Here is a 23,905-nt window from a genome sequence, read left to right on the forward strand (position 1 = left end):
ACAGGTTCTGTATTTAGCATAAAAAATATGCTCAAATCATAACATAGCAAACTCAAACCAACAGGCAACAACAGCTGTCAGTGTGTCAGTGTGCTGACTTGACTATGACTTGCCTCAAACTGCATGTGATTATCATAAAGTGGGCATGTCTGTAAAGGGGAGATTTGTGAGTACCCATAGAACCCATTTTCATTCACATATCTTGAGGTCAAAGGTCAAGGGACCCCTTAGAAAATGGCCATGCCAGTTTTTCCTCGCGAAAATTTAGCGTAAGTTTGAAGCATAATTTATCCTCCTTATCGGCAAGCTAGTATGACATGGTTGGTACCAATGGATTCTTTAGGTTTTCTAGTTTCGTATTATACCAGTATCTTTACTCTAGCCCGCTACAACCTCTGGAAGATCAATTGCATTAATGCGTTAAAGAAATTATTGTCGGTAAAACTAATTTGCGTTAACGCTGACAGCCCTTTTTTTTATATATATATTTAGTTTTACAGTAGTTTTAGTTTGTTTTTGTTACGACCAGCTGCAATGTCTCAGAAGTATATAGCTACACATACATACAAAATGCATGGTTGGAGAACTGTGTAGGAATGGCCATAATGTTAAATCTTCGCACTACTTTAGTCTGATGTGAAGCATTTCTGTGGTTCAATGTCACATGAGTTGACAGAAATTCATGCAGTCTCCTTTTTTTCAGTTGTGATATATTATAGCTAAAAACTAAAACTGAAATGACTTTGTTCATTTGTATTTTAAAGAGAACCTTTTATGCTTATTTCAGGTGCATACTTGTATTTCGTGTTTCTACTGGATCATGTTTACATATTTTAATGCTTAAAAAACTCTTTATTTTTCTCATACCGGCTGGGCTGCAGCACCTCTTTTCACCGCTCTGTTTGAGCTCCTCCTTGTAACTTTGCAGACCTTTTACATGCACAAAAAAACTATATAGCACTAAAGGAAAGGGAAAAAGCACAATAGATCCCCTTTAATTATATTTTTTCAATCAGGCAATATCATTTCAGTTTAATTTTTCTTAAAGGATATAGCTTTTATTTAGTTTCGGTGTACTAACAATATTTTTCACTGCTTATTTCCGTTTTATTTTCTGTTTTAGTTTACTATAATAACCTTGGTCCCAGTAGGTTTATCCTTTAAGCTGTGCATACATTTCTTGTGTCTTTGTGATCATTAATTCTTTATACTTACAGAATTAAGCTCTGGAAACTGCAATATCCTAGATAATGATCATTAACTTATAAAAGAGGCTAGCTCTGGCAAAGGGATTTAATGGATCATGAGCATAACAATACACCTGGGGCCAGATGTATAAAACTCTGTGGATTCAAAGAGTAGTTTTCTCTGTATGCACAAAGTAAGAATATGCATGAGCCGTCTTTGTGCCAGATTTATATGTCCCTGCATATGCATTGTTCTGTATTACACAACTCAGTCATCAGGAAAACGTGCGCACTGTACTTTGTTCTGTTCTCGGTCTGGTAACTGTAACATCCTGAAAGACTGCTAGATCAGCCTTTAGTGTTGTTATACAAAGCCATTAAAAACTAGTACATATGTAATGAGTCATTATAGACTATGAATGGTAATACACATCACACACTGTAGTCTATCACATTGCATGCATGAAGGTTCAACAAATTCGACAAATTGTTTTTTCTATCAGCATCAGTTTCTGTGTGCGTGTTTTGTTTGATCCCTGTTCTAAGTGTTGAATCAAAGACAAATTGCATCCGTTCATAATATCAATCCAGTTGTATTTTATTTACTTTCCAGCATCATTTATAGCTGTATACAGGCACACGGGAAGCATTGGCATTTTGAAATTAAAAAAACTCCCTTAAAGGAGCAGTGTGTAGGATTTAGAGGAGATCTATTGGCAGAAATGTAATGTGATATTCATCATTATGTTTCTATTAATGTATAATCACCTGAAACTAAGAATCGTGTTGTTTTTGTTAACTTAGAACGAGCCGTTTATACATCTACATAGGGAGTGGTACAAGAGTAAATAGCGATTGTTGTTATGGTGACAACAGAACCCACGTGAGTGGGGCCGTTGTGGTTGCAGCTTGCCGGGAAGAGAACGGACACAGCGTTCTGGAGACAGATGGCTGGCTAGTTAGTTAGGTAGCTTGTCCCCAGGTGGAGGGACTGTTTAGACCCGGTGCTGCCGCTGGCCACCAGCCCGCTGTTCGGCTCAGTTTCTGTAATGAGTGCGGCACCAAAGCCTGGCGGAACCAGCCCAAGAGCTAACCAGCCAGCTGTCTGCTAGCTAGCTTGCTGATTCCACCAGGCTTCAACGCCACGCTTGTTACAGAAAACAAGCGATACAAAGTTGTTACTCATCTGGCGAAAGCAATGTGCTTTCCTTGGCTGTGACAAGAGTGTGTGGATGAAGCATTAAGTTGTTAAATTGTACTCATTTACTATGGTTCTCTATGCTTAGACGTTACTACTCCTCTGCTCGTTTAGTTGTCACTGCAAAACCTCACCTCAGTGAGTCCGCAACTTGCCACAAGTCGGTTTATATGGAAGTCAGCCCGCTACAACAATCGCTACGGCAACGATACATATAAAAATGGCCATGTCAAGTTCTACACCTAATTCTATTTCTATGGTTCACACAGAACCATCTGAGAAGCAGTCATTGGAAACTGTCTGGAAAAGGGCAGGCACTTTCAAAAAAAATACTTGACAGGTGATTGGATGAACCATCTGTCAATCAAACTCTTTCCGAAGTCAGTCGGGAGAAGAGAGAAAACATCTTTTCCATTGAAAAAAAGCCTTCAGTGCCGTTCTTTGCTCTTGATTCAATGAAGATATACTCTGCAGTTTGAAAATAACTGATGCTATTGCAGCATCTACGCTACCCTCTTCAGGAGCCACCATTGTTGTTTAGAACGAACAGTCGCCTCTCAGTGTCACGTCACGCACACCTAAACCACTGCCTTAGCAGCTAGTAGCTCAAACAAACACAGTGCATGGAGCCTGACGAAATGTATTTTCGCGCGATCTTGTAATATCGCGAGGATCCAAAGGTAAACTAAATCCTACTCACTGGTCCTTTAAGAAGTTCCCTTTCCTGATTTTCATAGGTGAGCTCACCATGTTGTAATAGTATAAGGCATGTCCCGAATCAGACATAAACTCTTTACACTCCTAAATATTAGGAAATATTTGTGAAACCTGTCCTGGGCATTGCAATATTTTCTATCTATCTATTTTTAAATTTGTAAAATTATTCATTTCAACAGGTGCTTATGTACGACTAAAGCACCTTGCCAGCTTTGGTTTTCCCAACTTTGTGAATAAGCCTCTTCTACACAGCTGTACATTTCAACCGATAAAAAAAATGAAGTCTGCAAAAAGATAAAAACTCATTTTTAACAGAAAAACATCAGCAGGGAGCTACTGATGCTGAGCATATACAGCGCATTAAAGCACTGGTATAAACAAACTGTTGACAGTTTAACAACCTAGAGTACGGAATATGGACATAAAAGTCACCGTAATATAATTATCACTAGATTTTACTGTACTTTAGTTCGGCTTTCCACTGAGCACATGAAACATGATAATGCCAGCTATTTCAGTCAGAGAAAGCCTGTGAGAAAGAATTTCAACCCATACTGTGATTTAATGAATTAGTCCTTAATAACCTTCTATATGAAATCACAACCGATCTGACAACCTTTACGTCCTGGTCAACAGACTGTGGGTTAGAAGAATGTTTCTCTGCACAGCGGACAGGTGGACTTGTTGCTGGATGTGAACCATTTGTACTGTAGAAAAGATAAGAAACAATATTAGTGTAAAAGATGACGATGTCAAAAAGCAAAGTACGTTCACTTTAAACTATATGTTGTCTTGTATTAAATTGTATTTGTGAGATATAAAACTGAAAGTGTATGATACAACCAGTAGTGGGTCTGTGGATTTATGAATTATGCCTTCAATTAGGTGCCAGTAAAAAGGAAATATGCTCATGACTTTGCCGCATTACTTATATACAGACAGCCTACAGTTTGTTGCCAGTGCTATTGTTCTCTTTGTTATGATGATTGATCAAAGATTTAAAAAAATATTCTCAAATTTTATCAATGTATATTGTTCTTATTAAAGTAGCATGTACCATGTTGACAGCCCACCACTGGATGTAATATGATCTTGACACATATCTTACCAAACACGCTGAGTGGAATTTCTTTTTGCAGGTGCGGCAACCCTTCTTGGGCAGGGAGTAGTTGGACCCGTGGATGACAGAGAAGCAGATCATACAATCCTCTATTCCCTCGAAACGCTTATCCACGTTGTTCTTCCACAGAGCCAGGCCCTCCATTATGCTGCCGTTCTGAACACACACAAACCCACATTTACATTTTTCTGAAGCGTTTCATCCTTTTATTCTTTGCTGTTCCCTAAAAAGAAAATATCTTCACAGCCCCCCTTTGGCCTGTATTGCTCAAGAAATCTTCACTGGTAGGGATATAATCTGGCTACAGGTCTTCAGGTTGAAGAACAGACACTACTTGCTACACCAGCAGCTTCTTGAATTTATATCCACTGTGTGTTTGTGTTTCTACCTGATGTGTGAGGTAGGTGCTCAGTTGCAGCATCCAGTTCCTCCACTGCTGTACGGCAACTCCCACGCGCCTCCCACTCTCTACTGTGATGGAGCCTAGAGGGTAGCTCTGTGGTAGCTGAATCACCAACTCAATGAAGATGTCATCCACAGAATAGGTGGCAATCACCTCCCGCGCTGCTGAGCGGGCTTTCACCTGGGGCAATAAGATAAATATACAGTGTTTGCCTTTGGAAGTCTTTCAGTCTTACAGTAAGTAACACAAAAATGGTAATGTTGTAGATACACACAGAGCAATGCCTTTGCTAACTTACAGTCATGCTGTCAAACAGTTGAGTGCTGGAGTGGACAGATGAGATCTCCTGGGCTGAGAGAACAGGGCTGACGTATTTGATGGTGAACTTCTCCACGGCTGCGCTCACTCTCTTCTCCTGGCCGTTCCACCACAGCCGCACCATGGCAGGCAGGTCCTGCACTGTGCTGTAGTACACACTGCAAGCCAGGTGAGGGAGCTCCCACTCGACGCTCTCGCTGTCTGTGGGCAAGAAACGCAGGAGATCTAAGATTTGTTTTTACATTTCATAGCTTTTGTACAGAAGTTGTATTATTGTGCTACTTACTGTCAACAGCCAGAGACCGGCTTTCTGTAAAGAAGGTTTTGATCTCTTTTGTCTCCGCCCCCTGGCCAGGATAGATGGGGTTCTCAGGCATCAGTTTGAAGAGGTCAAGTAGGAGTTTGTTAAGGGAGCAGCTTCTCTTAAGATACTGGGCATAATGGGCTCGCAGCTAGAAATGAATCAGAAGAGCAGTCTGTGACAATACTTCAAAGCACACTTTCGCCATGTAATTTATAAATCTGTTTGCTTGTCTGTACTTGTATAGGACTTATCAGGACTCACATGGGAAGGTGACGATTTGAAAAAAGTGAGGAGCAGCTTCCAGGCCAGCAAGTACCCCAGGATGCAGGAGTACTCCACACTGAGAGGCTGGACCACTGCAAACTCTCCTACTTGAACCCCTGCCAGGATGCTATCGCACAGTTCCTCACAGGTTGACAGGATGGCCATCAGAGACGCTGGAGGAGAACTGAACACAGAAAGGAAACACGACGGTAAGAATAACTTAAACATTTAACTTATATTAAGGATAACTTCAGTATTTTTCAATCTGGACCATATTTTCCCATGTTTTTGTGTTTTGTGTTAAAGGGACTCTACCTCCCTCTCTTTTTACCTCCCTGTCTCTCTCTCTCTACCTCCCTCCCTCTCTCTCTCTCTCTCTACCTCCCTCCCTCTCTTTCTACCTCCCTGTCTGTCTCTCTCTCTCTCTCTTTATACCTCCCTGTCAGTCTCCCTCTCTACCGCCCTCTCTTTCTAACTCTCTCTCTCTCTACCTCTCTCTCTCTTTCTACCTCCCTGTCTCTCTCTACCTCCCTGTCTGTCTCTCTCCCTGTCGGGCTCCCTCTCTACCTCCCTGTCTGTCTGTCTCTACCCCCCTGTCTGTCTCTCTCTCTCTACCTCCCTCTCTTTCTACCTCCCTGTCTGTCTCCCTCTCTCTCTATCTACCTGTCTCTCTCTCTTTCTACCTCCCTGTCTGTCTGTCTGTCTCTCTCTACCTCCCTGTCTGTCTCTCTCTCTTCTTCCCTGTCTGTCTCCCTCTCTACCTCTCTGTCTCTCTACCCCGTCTGTGTCTCTCTCTACCGCCCTCTCTTTCTACCTCCCTCTCTCTACCTCCCTGTCTGTCTCTCTCTCTCTCTCTCTACTTCACCCTCTGTCTCTCTACCTCTCTCTCCCTCACTCTTTTTCTACCTCCCTGTCTCTCTCTCTCTCTCGCTCTCCTCACAGCAACAGGATTTCCTCCATTTACTTACAGACATGGCTCATCTCCATCATCATCAGACTTGTTGTTGTCTCCTTCTCCATCACACTCGGGCAGCTGAGGCATGACCCTGTTATTGACAAAAAGCAACAGAGTTAATTTAACACTTTAATCATAACACAGTACCAAGGCAGTTATTAGCAGAAATGTTTTTGGTTTTTTTGTTAATTTAAGGAAAAGCTACCCACGTTTGCACAAACTCTCTCAAACAAAATCCTTACTTTTCTAACAAGTGGTAGACGGTGATCTGCAGCGGCCTGGCCTTAAACAGCAGCAGAGGACAGAAAGTGTTGAGGAGCGTCTGGAGGGGCTCTGGCAGGTTTGTCTTCTGGTCCGCTATGAACCGTGGTGGCAGGGAGTTCTCTTTCAGCAGCAGCACAGGCGCATATGTCAGAGCCACGCCGACTGACTGCAGCACCGCCAATGGGAACACAGGGTCATCTGGTTCAGTGAAGGCATCTGCATTCAGACAACAAACAGACAGAAGGACTATGACTATGTCCTGCACAACCAGGCACAGCTTCATCCCACAGGCCGTAAGACTGCTGAATTCTTGAGCTCCTGAGCTCAACACTTGACTTCTCTATACATACTACATCCTGTTTACATTCGGTTTTCCCATGTGAAATACTGTCTTTCACAAAACTTACAAATATACATTTACATTACTATTTTATATTAACTGTACGATTTTATGCCTTAGATTATCATTTTGCTTTTACTTGTGTGATTTCCCCTTTTATATTTACACATTTTATGAGCACTGTTGGAGGAACCTGAGACCAAAGATTTTCATTTGCTGGAATTGACAAATGACAAATAAAGAACCTTGAACCTTGACTTGTGAACTCAGGACTGTTACATAAATGTGCCTTAACTGCTTTTATTTTGCAATTACAATTTTTGGACATAGTCAAACATGCTAGCACTGCAGTTTGTGCACATGGAGCAGAAAAGCTCCCGCGTCAAGGCCTATTGAAAGGAGGCTGGGTCACGCGTCATATTACCGGGGGGTATAACAGTACTAGTAGAAAGTAGTATCAAAACTGTACAGTACTTGAGTAAATGTACTTCCACCACTGATTAATACCATGCTGTACAGAAAAAAAGGGTGCGACCAACTGAGAAAGTAGTGGAAAAGTTAGTTTAGAGCCCTACCATATTACCTAGTAGTATGCTCAATGAAAAGCAAGTATTAGGTAAGTTTTGGCGCTTGACTTTTCCGAGTAAGCTTGTTTCCCAGAGATTGTGTCATAACCTCCTCAAATAAAATCCTCACACACCTGTGATATTGACAGGCAGAGGCAACAGCAGGTTGTAGATTCCCGCCACGAAGAAGTCTCTCCATTCAACAGCCAGTTCAGGCGGCAGCTTCTCCAGTACATCGGGTGAAGATGACGTGAAGAACTGGTTCAGCTTCACTATCAATGCAGCATTCTCACACACAAACAGCTGCACCCATGGGTTCCAGAGACTGCTCACATTCTCACTGGTGGTCTGAAATTGGAGGCAAGAAAATGAAGTCAAAGATAGTGAGAAACAGCAGATGCAAGCCATGAATACAAAACAAAAATAATTTGTATTCAGGGGTAGCATAGTGAGTACTCTAACAATTCAAATACCTGAAGTCCAGTGCTGGAAATTAATTTTATTTATAATTTAAATATATAATTTACGCAAGTACTGTACTTCAGTAAAGTACAACTACCTCAAAACTGTACTTGAGTATTTTGTACTACTTTGTATTTCTACTCCAATACATCTCAGAGGGAAATATTGTACTTTTTACTCCACTACATTTATCTGACAGCTTTAGTTATTAGTTACTTTGCAGATTCAGGTTAGTAATACAAAATATAATTGACAAATTAATTATGATGTATTATTATAGATTAAGCTACCTGGAAGTATATGCATTTGTTGAAATCATCTCCACCTTTACCAGCTGCAACATTAAAGTGATGAACACATTAATGCATTCATAATTATAATCCAGTAATCTAAAATATATTATTCTGAAATGGACCATTCTGCATAATGAGTACTTTTACTTTTGGTACTTTAAGTATATTTTGATGTTGATACTTTTGTACTTTTACATCAGTAACATTTTGACTGCAGGACTTGTAACAGAGTATTTCTACACTGTGATATCATTACTTTTAGTTAAGTAAAATATGGGAGTACTTCTTCCACCACTGCTGAGGTCAAGAGTTCACCCTATGACAGGAAGCATCTACCCTGTAGCACTACTCTGTAGCTGACAATGGTCTCTGACTTCAAATTCTCAAAACAACACAGTATGTATGGTCTGTGTCTCACCTCCAACCAGGCTAACATCGAGCAGAGCAAGAAGTCCCACTGGTTGCCCCCGAGAACTGTCGGACAATGAGTCACCAGCCAGCACAGGAAACGCATCATCTCCACAGCAAGATTCAACTGTTCTGCAGTTGCTTTAGACAGGTCACTGAAAGAAGATGTGACAAATATATCAGTAGAAAATAATCTAAACTAGGACATTGTTTCAAGAGATATAATGTGTGTAAGGCTGTCCTGAATACCATATTTTGGGCTTCAAAGCTTCAGTGAGAAATATTCGAAAGGTATTCAAAGCTTCGGGACTGTGCCGCTGACACACTACTGTACACACACAAACCTCTACACATAACAGTGATATCCGTCTGAGAATAACTAATAATAATTCATGTTGAATATGTATAATGAGTGATGTTGTGGGAGTATTCCTTATTTCATGGGCTATTTTGGGATTTATACATTATTATTACATATATATAAGCTAAAAACAAAGCATTCGAATATTGATTGAATACTTATTTGGAGGTCAATTACCATGGCAACGGTCGAAGCTTCGAAGCATTCGGGTCAGCTCTAAATGTGTGTGTAAATGTTTATATGATTACATTACCTGCTAAAGAGGAACCAGTCCTCCTTGCTGGTTCTCCACTCCATCACAGTGGCCAGGATAGCCTGCACAACCTCCTCCTCTACGAGTGTGTCGGCTTTTAGACAGCACAGCAGCACCGCCAGACACCCATACACATCTGTGACATAAAGCCCAAAATTATTACTTGCTTGGTTCAAGTCCAAAACGTCCAAGTTTGCATTTGTGTGTGTTTATGTGCGTATTTTCACCGTCATTCTCTTGCCAGTTGATTATTCCTGCAGTTGCCAGAGCAACGAGAGTCTCCCTGTCTTCTATGGTCATGGTGGGGCAGAGCACCTGGAGCGTGCTCAGTTTGCTCTGAGACACCGGGAACAAACTGACCAAACACAGACAATTTTCAACATACAACAGTGGGGAGAGTTGTCATATAAGAGTTGAAATTCAAAATATTTAAAATGACATGAATAAACAAATGATTAACCTGTCTGTACTGCCGTAAAGCTTCCTCACGGTTGCACTGTGAGTTGCTGCCAAGTTGTTGGTGTGGATGTAGTTTTCTAGAGACAGAGACCAGAGACCTCCATCCTCCACGGACCTACAGGGTAACAATACAATACACACATATTCAGTGGATATTGTTTGAAATAATTGCCTGGGAAAATAAACATGTGCATAAAAACTAGTGTTTGTTTCTTCAGAAGCTGATAAATGTATTACATGTTTTCTAAAAGATGTTTTTTTTTCTCCATGAAAGCTCTGTTTATGTAGAAATGTGTTGATGTTGTGTGTAGCTCACCTTGAGTAGAGTGTCCCTAGCAGATCTTTCAGTGGAACTAGGCCCTGGAGTCCTTCTAACAGCCCCGAGTCAGTCAGCAGGCTGTGATAGGCAGGGATGTACTCTACCTCCTTACACCACTGCAGTGCATACAACAGCTCTGAAACTGCCAAAGAAAAGCATACATATACAAACATATTACACAGGATCATATATTTACATGAAAAACACAAAGTTACAGAAAAAAATGTGTTAATTTCCCGTTTGTGTGTACCTGTGTACTTAAGGTTCGGCAAGTGTGAAGGACATTCTGCATCCTTTTTGTCACGAGGTATGAATGCAACAGTCCGGGCCACCCTCCCCAACAGGGCACAGGCACATAGGTGGGCTGGCGGCCTGGTTGACACCCTCAACTTCCAGATGTCCATGGAGGGTTTTTCGCAAACTCCTCGGTGACGGCTGGACAGTAAGGGGGTTTTGATCCACTGCAGAGGACAGAAGAAAAGGGGAAGAACAATGCGTAAATCTCAAGTGTTTTGTGATGAGAATCGAATTAAAGTACGGCTGGGCGATAGGACGATATATATTGTCAAACAATATAAAAATGTCTATCGTATATGTATTTTTGCTATATCGTGATGTAAAAAAAACAGCGACTGAACTGTGTTATGGCAAATTTGACATCATTTGGCTGCCACTTTACGTTCCTTGCATGAGCAAGGACTGAAGCTGGAGCAATCAGCTGTTTAACTTTGAGACGGCACAACATGCAGAAACTTTCTCAGACTCAGCCCAACCAAAACTGGAAGAGCTCGTAAGAAAGTCAGACATGGACCAGAAAACCATCTTCTGCCATGTTTGTCACACGCCAGTCCCCACTACAGGCATATTTGGAGTGCAGGCTATCCATTGTCATTAACCGGCATGAAGTGCCGTTTTTTCTTCTTCACCTTAAATGGACTACAGACTACGGTACACAGAAACGCGTTGACACTGTGTTTTGTTTGTGGCCGCTTATGTAGGAACAGTATCTCTGTAGTACGACATACAACGGTTAACAGATAAATAAAGTTATCTATGGAGAAGCCGTACACAACCCCAGATAACACAGATAATTAAATGGATAGACTGGTACGAATATTTAACATTATCACACTACATGTCCATTACTTGTACATTCCAAGGACACTGAATGAAAACAAAGCAGGACTAAAACCAGTATTAAAAAACTACAGCTGTCTACAGCTAACCTCGGTTATTATAACCTATGATGTAATAATCAATGAGGTTATAAAGGCTTTACATTCAGTTGATTCAGACCACAATGTGTATGTATAAATTATTACGGGCCTTAATGTCTGCCACCTGTCCTGTAAAATGCATTTATCAGCTGTTTTTCTCTAAAGTTCTTAATAAAATGAGAAAATATTCAGTATTGACAAGTATTTAATTCACACAGGAGTACACAAAAATATATATATATATTTCATTTAAACTATTTATTTATTGAATTACCAGAAAACATGCTATATCGTAATATACCTCATCATCAAGATATGAAATTACCTGCTTCAGTATATCGGGATAAAAGATTTTGGCCAGATCGCCCAGCCCTAAATTAAAACAGATTCCTTCCACACCAATTTCTTCATAATCAATGTATGGTTGTGTCTGTATTACGTAATTATTTTCCTAAAGTGAGAATGATGGATTGGCTGGCTCACCTGAGGAGGTAGGGCTTGTCTGATTCTTGTCCATTCTGTCTGGCTGGGCGTCAGTTGTGTAAAGAACTGGACGAGGAGGGGGGAATCTTGATTGCAGACAGCGATGATTGTCTCCACTACGCTCTGTACAGCCACAATTAGAACCTGCAAACTAAAACATAACACCAAGAAGAGTAAGCCAGAACCACAACATAGCTTCTTAAGATACGACACACTGAACAGGCCCAAAATTGGGGAGGGCTTACTGACAAACCCACTTGGGTTTTTAAAACCTATAGAAGGTGTTTTATTACCTTTTAATATCCAGAGAGACGGTGAGTAGTTGGTTTGTCACCCACAGGGCGGCACTGTGCAGGAAACCACCTTCCTTGACCTCATAATCTGAGTGTTGAACCAATGACTGGACCCCAGACACACACACTTTCCTCAGCTTATCTAAAAGTGAGTCTGTGAAAGCAATATCAACAAAGAATTGTTATTTAGCTTCCCTGAAAATTAGGTGTGTTCGTGCTAGGGTTATTATAGTAAACTAAAACTAAAATGAAAATAAGCAGTGAAAAATATTTTTTGTAAACTAAATAAAAACAGTACCTTTAACAAAAACCAAACTGAAATGATACTGCCTGGTTACAAAAATAATAAAAAATAAAATATAAATGAACGTAAATTCATTTAAATGTTAGTTTTTTAGCTATATTATAAATCACTGCCAAAAAGGAGACAGCATGAACTTCCGACTTGATCTTCCAGGGGATGCCGCTATACCGCGCTTCACTTAAATAGCATGAAGATTGAACTTTAAACATTATTTCCATTACACAGTACTCCAATCATGTAAATTGTATGTACAGTATATATAGATACTAGGGCTGTCAATCACATTTTATCTGTTCAAAATGTACCTTAAAGGGAGATTTGTCAAGTATTTAATACTCTTATCAACATGGGAGTGGGCAAATATGCTTGCTTTATGCAAACGTATGTATATATTTATTATTGGAAATCAATTAACAACACAAAACAATGCCAAATATTGTCCAGAAACCCTCACAGGTACTGTATTTAGCATAAAAAATATGCTCAAATCATTATATGGCAAACTCGAGCCCAACAGGCAACAACAGCTGTATGTGTGCTGACTTGACTATGACTTGCCCAAAACTGCATGTCATAAAGTGGGCATGTCTGTAAAGGGGAGACTCGTGGGTACTCCTAGAACCAATTTTCATTCACATATCTTGAGGTCAGAGGTCAAGGGACCTCTTTGAAAATGTCTATGCCAGCTTTGCTTCGCCAAAATTTAGCTAAGTTTGGAGCGTTCTTTAGCCTACTTCGCGACAAGCTAGTGTGACATTTTCTAGTTTCATATGATGCCAGTACCTGCACTCTAGTTTTAAAACTAAGCTGTAATGCTACAACCTAAAAATCGGAAATTGCGTTAAAGAAATTAGTGGCGGTAAAACGAAAAAACAAAAACAAACTAAACTACTGTAAAACTAAATATATAAAAAACTAAACCTTTCTGAAAAACTGAAACTACCAAAAAAAACTCTGAAAACTAACTAAAACTAAACTAAAATTAAATTGAAAAGTCAAAATTAAAATAAAAGAAAAACAAATTGAAAATGTAAAACTATTATACCCTTGGTTTGTGCACTGTGTGTGCAAGTACCTACCAGACAGGTGAGTGTGTGTTTGATCTTGGGCGGTGAGCTGGAAGACCGTGAGCAAGAGCTCCTCAGCAGAGAGAAGTAGAAGACAGTCTTGTACAGAAGAGAAGAACGTGGAGGCCACGTCACAGATGAAGCAGATGAGTGGCTCCATGTTGCCTGCATCTGACAGACTCTTGGTCTCAGACAGAGTGGCGTGGAGCCTTTCTAAGATCTTCTCCATGTACACCTCCCCTATCAGAGGCTCTGCGCAAGTAAAATCAGATCAAAAAGATAATTAGAAAGTTTGGTGACTTGTAGGAAAATCCACAAAAAAAAAAGGTACTTTTCCACTGAAGAAAAAAAAGAATAATTTGCAGGTTTGTGTCTGTGTTTACCATTGTTGTGGTGCTGAGAGAGGACCAGGCTGATAAGTGTCCAACTGTGGTTGCTGGTAGAAGAGGTAGAACCGTTAGAGCTGCGTCCCACCTTGCACAGCTCCTCAGTCAGTCCAAGGAGTTGCTCGCCCAGAACTGAACCTTTCAGCCAGTCACGACAGCTCTTAAGAGTCTCAGGTTCTGTACATGCCTGACAGGATGGATAATAGCACACATGTTTATAACTATGTCAATTTGATGTATAGGTAGATAACACACTTTGATCTGTGTAAACAAAAGACACATACCTTCTGTATAATTTGCAGGATAATTCTCCACTGTAAATCCATCTAGAAACCAGAGGGAAAAGCAGGAATGTCAGCAAAGAAACAACAGCACCATTAGAGTTTTATCTACGACACAAGAGGGATCATTACGCTGCACATAAAAAACGTGAGGCCTATACTACGAAGCGATTTCAACATACCAAGGATATCTTGTCAGTATCTTGCTTCACTAACCCTAACAACCACAACGGTGGTTATCAACTCGATAAATCAACCCAGGGTTTCTCAATCTGGCTACGAGCGCGATCACATAAAAGGGGCGGTGTTTGCAGCATATGACCAATCGCAAATATGGACAAGTCTACGGTTCAGCAGAGCAGCACATTTTACAAACGAAGAGCGAACTATAATATTAGACAAACACAAAGAAGTTAAACATATAATCCAGACTAAAAGCAACACAATTGCATCTGCAAAATACAGAAAGGATACCTGGCAAAAGAAAAAATTGCCGAATGTGTGAATACGTAAATTAACAGGCTAATATCACTGCCCCATCTAGAGCACGAGTAGATCTGACTATAATTACTTTGTGTATTCCGTTAAATTAATATGATGCTTATAGACTAGAATAAATGTTACTTCATTAATCCTTTGGAGGTAAATGTGGCGTGTATGACTATTTCAGCCTTCTGTCACCTACTTCTCAGACTCCGACGGTGTGAAACAGACTTGGGAGCAAATAAAAAATAAATATAAAAATATAATTCAAAGTGGTAAGCAGGCTTCCTTTCATATGTCAGCTGTCCTTTCTGCATTTGGTTGTTTAAACTGTGTTGCTTTTTAGCCTAGATTATAACTTCTTTGTATTCGTGTAATATTAACTTACGATCCACGCACCAAGCTTTGATTGGTGAAGAGGCTGTGCTTTCACACAAGCTGATCTCTTATCTCAAATAAAACCTGCTCCGGAGCAGGTGAGGTGTTCAGCATAAATTACCATGACGATCTAGCCCGGTAAGAAGTGAACCACCATCGTAGAACTGAAAACCAAGGGTCAAACCTGAAGTTACCCCCCCAAATCCTGCTTCGCAGTACAGGCCTCAGGTAACATGTTACAGGACATCCGCATCTTAGGTTACCGTGGTGATGTGGTTGAGGATGCGGGTGGTCTCCTGCTGGCTGCAGCAGTACAGTGAGCTGAAGACCATCTCCACCAGGTGCTCAGTGTCGATGCGCCCCTTCTCAGCCAGCCACACCACCACCCGCTCCAGCAGGAAATGCATTGCTGGATTCTTCATGGTCACCTCGTCCCTCTGCTCACCGTCCGTTATTCTGCCATCCAATTCGACCAATGTCTAAGAGAAGCACAGTTTAGGGGAAAAAGTCAATTGCGTCATGGAATTGTAAGAGCTGTTAAAGACTTAATACTTTCCATCAAACATGACTTACACTGAAGACCCTGGGCGTGTGGAAAGACTGCAGGAGAAGGGAGAGGAAAACAAGGTGTCTCTCCGAGTTTCTCTCATTCACATGCACCAGGCACAGTTGGGCCAGCTGGCACACCACATCCTCAAAATGCTGGGTCTGTAGGGACCCAAATGCCTTCTCATTCACCAGCTCCGACACCGTCTGAACAGGCTTCTCAACAACATCCCCCTCAACTCCAGTTTTCTCATTGTCCTCCGGCTGAGAGAAACAGATCCTGACAGTTTTCTTCTTCTGGACGTGCTTTCTTTTTACTCTCTCAGGGTAGCGCATTACCTGGAGACATAAGAGAAAGTGAGAATAAATTTATTTAGGCATTGTGTTTTCTGTTTCACTTTGGCCAATTTTAAAGGCATGAATGGCTCCGACAGCCATATTGATCTGCTGTATCCTTGTATGTCTGAACCAGAGATTCGCCAAAACCAAACTCACCTGCAGCAAGGTGGCTACCCCTTCCAAAGCCTGTGGATCTGCATCCTCATTGTCGGCATAACGCACAAACAGAAGACCCAGCCCCTCCCAGAAGTCTGCCAGAAGCCCTTGAAAGACGTCACTGCTCTCATTAGCTCCATCTTCACTGTGTAGGCCTGCCCTTTTCTCCCAGGAAACAAGCATTTCAGTGACCAAAAGGAAAAGAGGGCCGCTCTGAAGGGAGGGATTTCCAAGAGCAGTTTCTAGTAGTGGCAGGAGCTACAAAGAGACAGGCAACAAAACAATGTAAGGGATTTAAATACATCTGACATGATAAGAAAAGTATCCGCGACTGTGTGATCCCACCTGCTGTGAAATAAGCATGGTTCGTATTTTTCTCTGTTCCTCTTCTTCTTCTGTGTTGTGCAGTATGCAGTACCTCAAGCACTCAACAACAGAAGTCACTATAACGGCACTTTCCGATGGGCTTGACGCTGCACGATCACTAGACAGACTGAGACAAACACACAGAAAAACTAAAAGTTACATAGTGTGATACAGGAATAATGGTTTATAACTTATATGAAGAACAAGAGTCTTCTCTTATAGCAATATATCTGAAGATGTGGAAAATGGATGCAAAATCACATACAAAATAATCAAATTAATGCTCAGTGCAATGAGCTGTATTTCACTGTTATGTAGAGCTTCAACAATTAATTGATTAATTGTCAACTATTTAAATTGATTAATTAAATATAAATATAATCTCAGTTATTGTTGTTATTATTATCTAAAATGTTTCTGTATAGTAATGGACACCTTATGATCTATTGTATATAGTGATGATAATGATCATGTTTTTTATATTATCATGTTATATTTTTATTATATTACATTAATGTATTATGATTATTCTTATTTTGCTGTCACATATTCATTACCACTATAAAATTATCACTATGTTGTCTTTCGCTCTGCCTCACATCCCACTCCACATACCAACCTGCCCAGAATCACTAAACACGGATACATACTGATTTATGTTATTGTCTGTATGTCTGTCCATTACGTCTGCCTTCTATTATATGGTTTCTTTACTCCAATATGACAGTAAACAGTTGTGGACAAACAAGACATTTAAGGACATCATCTCGGGCTTTGGGAAACACTGATCGACATTTTTCACCATTATCAGACATTATATAGACCAAACAACTAATAAATTAATTGAAAAAAATAATTGACAGATTAATCAACAATGAAAATAATCGTGAGCTGTAGCCCTACTGTTACGCATTACATCAGGAAAAAGTCTTCAACCGTGTGAAGTAAGAATTCAAATAATGAATTTTCTTCGATTATTATTAAAATTTGCATATAATCGTGTAGGCTGCAGAAGATTTAGAGACTACAGCAATCAAAGAAAACGGCGCTCATCGAACCGTTTGGCGATTTCGGCCGCGCTCGTACCATCTCCACTTAAATCGACTTGTGTGTCTACATTGCTTTGTACGGTAAAGCAGGGTTTATGGTTTATTATGCCGTAGTATAAAGCATGTAGGTGCCGACAGGGAAGTCAGGATGCATTCAGGTGTGCCTCACAAACTCTGAGAAACTCTAGCTGCTGTAAAGTACACTCCTGCCATCTAGTGGATCTTCTTTTTGTTGAAAGTATAAATGACAGTTGTCAGGGCATAAAACCAATGATCTGTTGATCGTTATGAATCAAGACTCCATAGTCTAAAAAGTGGCATGTTTAAATGAAATCAAAAATCGAATCGTGCTCTTAAAATCTAAAGTCAAATCGAATCGTGGATTTGGAGAATTGTGACATCCCTAGATTTGACCGAAATATTTTTCTAAAATGATAATACAACATGAGCATATTTTCACGATAAGATTCCCTTGAAATTCGATAAAATAATAATAATATTGAAATCATCATCCAGCACAAGCGTACATACCGGTATCACACAAAAAAAATTACCCTTGTATGAATGAAGAGAAGAAGGTGGTGTAGAAGTCCAAGGTCGGATCGGTGACCTGTTGAGGCAGTTTGCTGAGGAGCGGCATTAGATTAGGGTGGAGTGCTTTAGCCATGCCTTTGCCACCCTCTTTTAGTAGAGCCCAAAGTTTAGGTAAGAAGCCTTTCTTGGCATTCACATGAGTCCAGCAATCCTGAAATAAGAGCAGAAAAATCGAAGATTAGAAGCCACTCGACTATAAATTGGCACAACAAAAAATGAAACACATCTTCTTTGGCATCTAGGCATTTGTGAATCTACTAATACTGGTTAATATAACTCCTTGTTGCACTACCTATCACGTCTACTGTAACAACATAGAGGGTAGACAACATTACAGAACACCTGACAATATAGTGGCAGTAGCATAACTGTACATGTGAGGTCATCCTTTAAAACACAAGCTTACAGGGATCGTAGACACGACGTGAAGAACAGCTTCCCACACAGGAGGCAGCACTACAGGATCGGTGTCGTCAATGCTGAGGAGAACAGTGGGGCAGAGTCGTGATGCTTCAGCCTGGACCAGTCCTGGAGTGAACTCACACAGAGCACACACCATCTCAAAAAATGCCCCTCGCACCTGTGGAGAAAGACATAGTAGTAATTAGTCTCAAAACAGATTACTGCATGTATATTACGTGGCATTTGGCAACACAAACTGATGTAATTTAACTTCACACAGTTTTATGGTTAACAAAATGTTGTTTTTTTATTTAACCTTTATAAAACCAGGGGAGTTTCATTGAGATTAAAAATCTAAATTTTTCTGTTTTTATTTCATGTCACAGACACCCTGCCATGTTCTGCATTTGATGTGATGGCTTTGCCATGTCTACAAAAAATTCAATAAAAATCTCTGTTTCAAGGGCATCCTGGCCAAGACAGGCAGCATCACAATTAACAAAGCTGCAGACACAAAGATAAAACACTTAAAGAATTTAAAATGAAAACAAAGAAATTACAGAATCATAAAATATCTAAAACATTCATCAACATTCTTTACAAGTCATCAACATAACATTTGCAGCCAGATGTGCCTGCCATCCTGTCATTTAAAATTCCTTTAAATGCATCCAGAGCTCCCGAAGATTCAGGTAATTTTGCAACTGATTCCAAGATGAGGGAGTAGTGTACTTAAACGCCCTTTTTCCCAATTCAGTGTTAGCTTTAGGGACAGACAGTAGGAATACGTCCTGGGAGCAAAGACAATAACTTCCCATACTTTTTGAAGGATGCAGGTCTACAAAACTAAAAAGAGTTAGTTAACTTTGTAGGATAAAACATTTCTACATAATCTGTGTGGAAAAATTATGTAAGTAATAGGCCTACCAGGAGCCTACAATTAAATTTTTGGCCTATTCAAACAAGACAATTTAATTTAAAGATATATATCAGCTTACCTTGTTTTTTTCAATATGTTACTGGTGCATTCTGGTCAGATTTAATACTTCTTTTTTTGTCTCATAAGCAAGATCAATATAGTAGCTATATTATAAGCAGGTTAAGAGGCTATGTCAATCCTGTATGCACGAAAATAACACTGATTAAGAACCTCCCTCTTGCCTAGGGCACCAAACTCGTCAGGGCCGGCACTGACTAGAACAACTTGACACACAGTGCTGAGCTGCATCTCAAATTAATCTTCAGGTTCCCAGCTTTCAGAGGATGTACACCACTTCTACTGGCATAAACTGCTGAGGTTAAAATGATAAAATCCACTCAACATCTTTTGATGAATATAAATTCAAGTGGAAGAGACCTTATTTTACTTGAGTGAAACTACATTATGTGCATATACCAGATTAATTAGTTCAGGTGTCCTATTTGTTGCCAGTACCTGTGGTGTCTTGTGTTTGCTGTACTTCCAGAACTTCCCAGAGTTAAGGAGATGTGCTAGTCTTTCCTCCAAGTCCGTCCTGTCACTCTGAAGCAGCAGGGAGAGCAGTCTCTTCACCCCCAACAGAGAACTAGTAAGCATGCGTACGTATTTTCCTTCTCTCTCCTCCTCTGTCACACTTCTAGAGAACAAGGAGAACCAGTGCCTCAGCAGAGAATCTGACATAATGTATTATTGTTGTGTCTACACAGTGAGAAAAATGGACACAGAGACTATTATGAGCTAAACTTACTGTGGATCGCTCAGTGTGTCTGCCGTTTCCTTTAACAAAATATCTTGAAGTACCTGCAAAATAAGAATAACAGCATCTTATTGTTAAATTTGGCTCATTAGATTACAGCGCAAATCCCCTTGTCTGCACTAAAGCCACCACTACTACTTACATTAAGGATCTCATCTTTGCAGAAGCTGAGAGCCTCGGGCTGTTTGGTGGGTGAGAAAGCAGCCTGGAAGGCCTGGCAAGCAGCAGAGGCTGCAGGTGTGTAAGTGTCACACTGGGACAAAATCCAGTGGCCCATCAAGCTCTTCAGAAAGGGCGCCAAGCTGCGACGCACTTTCAGCACCAGCTGCTCAAAGGCCTGCTGGGTGGCCTCCCTAATCCGGCGATCGTGGTCCTGATAGACATAAATGATGAAGACAAAACTCTCCTAATGTGGACACGCCTCAAACACTTGCACACATTAAAGTCACATTAAATTGTCATCCTTAAACTTGCAGTAGGCTGAATATTTTTGGCATCATTGGCCAAAAATTCCATAACAACTAGAGAGAGATAACTAGACCTCTGCACCTCCTCATGGCTCTCTCACGCTTTAAAAAAATCAACGGAAGCAGCTGTCAATCACTCGCGAACTCCGATCAACCGGTCAAACTAGGCAGCGCTGATCAAATATGAATCAAAATTCTGTTACTGTAATGCCTATTTTTAATGAGAAGTTTGCTACGGCTGGTGGGTGGTGCTTCATATTTCCACAACTGATCTCAACATGGCTGCTGGGTCACAAACTTTCTCATTTTACAGCTAAACAGTACACTACAAGATGTTTCTGAAACAATTCAGTCAAGAAATAGGCATTACAGTAACAGAATATTGATTCATATTTTATCAGCGCTGCCTAGTTTGACCGTTTGATCGAAGTTTGCGAGTGATGCTCAGAGACGGCAGGCTCCAAGCTCAGCTCTGATTGGTTGTTTTCCTCCGGTCTGTGAAATCTTGCAGATGCCATTAGGAGCACCGGAGGACACAGAGGAACATGATTTTTTTCAGATTAACACCTCATGCATTACTGTCAGGTTATAGCGACCGTTTTATAAAACATAATTTTTTTAAAATCATATTTGCGCCAATTCTACCCAATGCAGCTTTAATTTGAGTGTGGTTCCAGGCAATCTCTTGTTCAGAGATACTACCCATCATTTGAAATGGGATACTTAACTTTCATTTGCTAGGCAAGATGGGTCTGATCAAAAATGTATGATGGTAACTGGGAGTGTTTATTTTGTGTTTAAGGTCTCACTGTTTCCACAATTGTTCAAAGTAATGTGACACTGATACAAAAAAATGGCATTTCGTGAATGTGTGGTGAATGGCCAGCTCACCACTGATATCTTGCAGTAAATCCTGGGCCAGTATGGCAGGACCCCTTTAACCTCTTCAGCATCCCGTTCCTGACACATGGACCCAAAGTCCTGCACAGCCTGAGAAGAGGACACAACATCAAGACACACACCTGGGACCAACAAACACTTCACTTCAACATACCCAATGAGAGATTGCTTTTCATGTTTCATGTACACTGTGTTTTAAGTGGTTGTAGCATACAGGCAGGCGCTGCCTTTTTACTAACATGTTTTGCACTATGGAACTGTGATGCTGGAAACTTGAATTTCCCTCGGGATCAATAAAGTTACTATCTATCTATCTATCTATCTATATGTGTTATATGTGACTGGCTCTGCATAGAAGACCATGAAGCTAGTCAGCTCACTTTCAGTCTGGTAACACCATCCCTCTTGGAGAGTTTCCTGAGCACCAGGCGGAAATCAGCATCCACCAGGTTGTCTATCTCCTCCGCGCCGTGGACAGCGGGGACGTAACTCAACTCCGAGGTGACCGCTGTGTCGAAGCCCACAAAGCCCGGGATGACACCACCCTCCCGGGTCAGGACCTCAGCAGCTCGGCCGCTACTGGAGGGCTAGTAGAGTAGGGATAGAGAAGATAATACATCCCATAAGAGTAGAAAGGTTAGCCAGCCGGACACGTTTTGGTTATGAAACAGTTGGGACAACACGTCGCCTTCACTAGCCTGTTAGCCTGCTGTTAACGTGAAGTTTACATTAGCATGTGCTCGTGTTTGTTGCTACAGTAAAGTCAGCTACGTTAACTTACAGATATTGTTACTTACCCGAACATTTCCTTTAGTTCGTTGTTTATTCTTACCCCCCATGGGTACGCATTAATGTTAAAAGTATGAGTTAGTTTACTCCAGTATAATAGTTACTGGCGTTTGATACACACGTCGTGTTTAAATGACGCCACTGAAGACTTCCTGTCTAAATCTTTCAAAATAATAGTGATGTGTTGGTCGCGAACGAGCCGGTTCAAAGAGCCGGCTCTTCTAAGTTAACGATAATGGTACCAGTCCACAGCCTCCGTGCTTTCCACGCTTCCCATTCATTGTCTATGTCAGCAGCCGCTTAATGCATTCTGGTAGCGTGGCATCGCGATTCGAAAAAACGGAGCGTCACGGCGCCTCATTTGCATAAAGTTGAGGGCTAGTCTACTTTATGCAAATCACGGGCGTCTGACGTGACTCGCCGCCTCTCGAAACTCCCGAGAATCTTTTAAAATAAAAGTTGTCGATCGAAAATAAAGACAGATTTAGCAACTGCATGGATTATTTCTCGCCTCAAATGTTTTCAGAAACACATTTCGGCGAACTATTTTTCGTGAAATAAGAGAAGAAAGTTTCCAAACGAGCCTCCATACTGTTTCTGGTTTGAAAGCTGGGAGCAGCAGCCCACGGCAGGAAAGCGTTCGTCCAATCAGGTGGGACAGCCTTTAGTCTAGGACAGCCCACCAAGTGTCCAATGTTGGGAAGCGTCGCGTCCCCTCGCGATAAAAAAAACCCTGTGGACACGTACCATAAGAGCTGGCTCCCGTCTGAGAGACGTTTTTTTTTTTTTTTTCCTTTCTTTAATTTATTCAAGGTAGAATGATAGGATGATCCTCTCCGCGCCACGGGCACTCCATGCACTGACTGTGACTGAATGTTATGTTAATGACATCCGTGCGACCAATCAGGTGACGACAGACAAGGATCATACCATCAAGCAGGGAGGGGCGGGTCTACAGGTACAGAGCAGGAGGGAGAGGAGGAGAGAAAGAGAGAGAGGAGTGCGGTGCCCGAATATCAGACAAGATGAGAAACAGTTGGAAACATAGCAGCATGTAAAATTATGGTATTCTGGAAATTATATGGTTTGGTATAATTATATTGAATAATGTAAGTGATATATGTCCACACATACTAATCATAGGTCAAAACTTCGCTAAATTTGGTTGAATTATAAAATGGCAGAAGTGGTAAAATGAAGAGCCGTTTGGGAGCCGAAAGAGCCGGCTCTTCTTGGTGAGCTGAACCAAATGATCTGGCTCACTAAAAAGAGCCGTAATTCCCATCACTACAAAATAAAGCCTAGTGGCTATCTTTAGTCTTCATTGTTCTTATCTTTATTTTAACTTACTTTCTGTCAATAACCAAATTGCAAGGGACGACATGAGACTGATTTACGCGTTGAGTCGGCCCGTTAGCAACGCTACGGTAAAACAACCGAGTTGATCCGCCGTCCACTCGTTTAGTTACACAACTGAA

The 23,905-nt window shown here is 40.9% G+C and overlaps 1 protein-coding gene and 1 long non-coding RNA gene across 2 annotated transcripts in view; one reads left to right on the plus strand and one right to left on the minus strand.

Moving 5' to 3' along the window:
- The window catches only part of LOC119475283, a 46,016-nt gene extending 39,316 nt beyond the window's left edge, over window positions 1-6,700 (plus strand). The window contains exons 2-3 of the long non-coding RNA XR_005203750.1: window positions 5,492-5,720; window positions 6,454-6,700. This is a non-coding gene — a long non-coding RNA (uncharacterized LOC119475283). The remainder of the gene's footprint in view (window positions 1-5,491; window positions 5,721-6,453) is intronic.
- Window positions 3,194-22,593, minus strand: ltn1 (listerin E3 ubiquitin protein ligase 1). Its single transcript, XM_037747749.1, has 32 exons — window positions 22,436-22,593; window positions 22,019-22,225; window positions 21,630-21,728; window positions 20,414-20,644; window positions 20,263-20,315; window positions 19,971-20,151; window positions 18,540-18,713; window positions 18,094-18,284; window positions 16,470-16,617; window positions 16,125-16,382; window positions 15,657-15,968; window positions 15,347-15,562; window positions 14,226-14,267; window positions 13,939-14,128; window positions 13,568-13,807; window positions 12,185-12,338; window positions 11,892-12,042; window positions 10,442-10,652; window positions 10,189-10,333; window positions 9,874-9,987; window positions 9,641-9,768; window positions 9,414-9,549; window positions 8,810-8,954; window positions 7,771-7,984; window positions 6,709-6,946; window positions 6,480-6,557; window positions 5,509-5,695; window positions 5,230-5,395; window positions 4,924-5,144; window positions 4,611-4,805; window positions 4,211-4,378; window positions 3,194-3,809 (listed from the first exon to the last, which is right to left on the minus strand). Exons 1-32 carry the CDS (start codon window positions 22,475-22,477, stop codon window positions 3,747-3,749), a joined length of 5,298 nt encoding a protein of 1,765 aa, XP_037603677.1. The 5' UTR covers window positions 22,478-22,593; the 3' UTR covers window positions 3,194-3,746.
- Window positions 22,594-23,905: the final 1,312 nt, after the last annotated feature.

The sequence above is a fragment of the Sebastes umbrosus genome, chromosome 17 (genome assembly GCF_015220745.1).
Source record: "Sebastes umbrosus isolate fSebUmb1 chromosome 17, fSebUmb1.pri, whole genome shotgun sequence".
Classification (NCBI taxonomy): domain Eukaryota; kingdom Metazoa; phylum Chordata; class Actinopteri; order Perciformes; family Sebastidae; genus Sebastes; species Sebastes umbrosus.

What these genes read in the sequence shown, in the direction of transcription:
- ltn1 (XM_037747749.1), bottom strand. Translation starts at nt 22,477, where the DNA reads ATGGGGGGTAAGAATAAACAACGAACTAAAGGAAATGTTCGG. An exon ending in CGATGTTAGCCTGGTTGGAG is followed by an intron (nt 7,985 to 8,809) that starts GTGAGACACAGA and finishes CTCCAATTTCAG; the next exon opens with ACCACCAGTGAGAATGTGAG. An exon ending in TCAAATCGTCACCTTCCCAT is followed by an intron (nt 5,396 to 5,508) that starts GTGAGTCCTGAT and finishes ATTCATTTCTAG; the next exon opens with CTGCGAGCCCATTATGCCCA.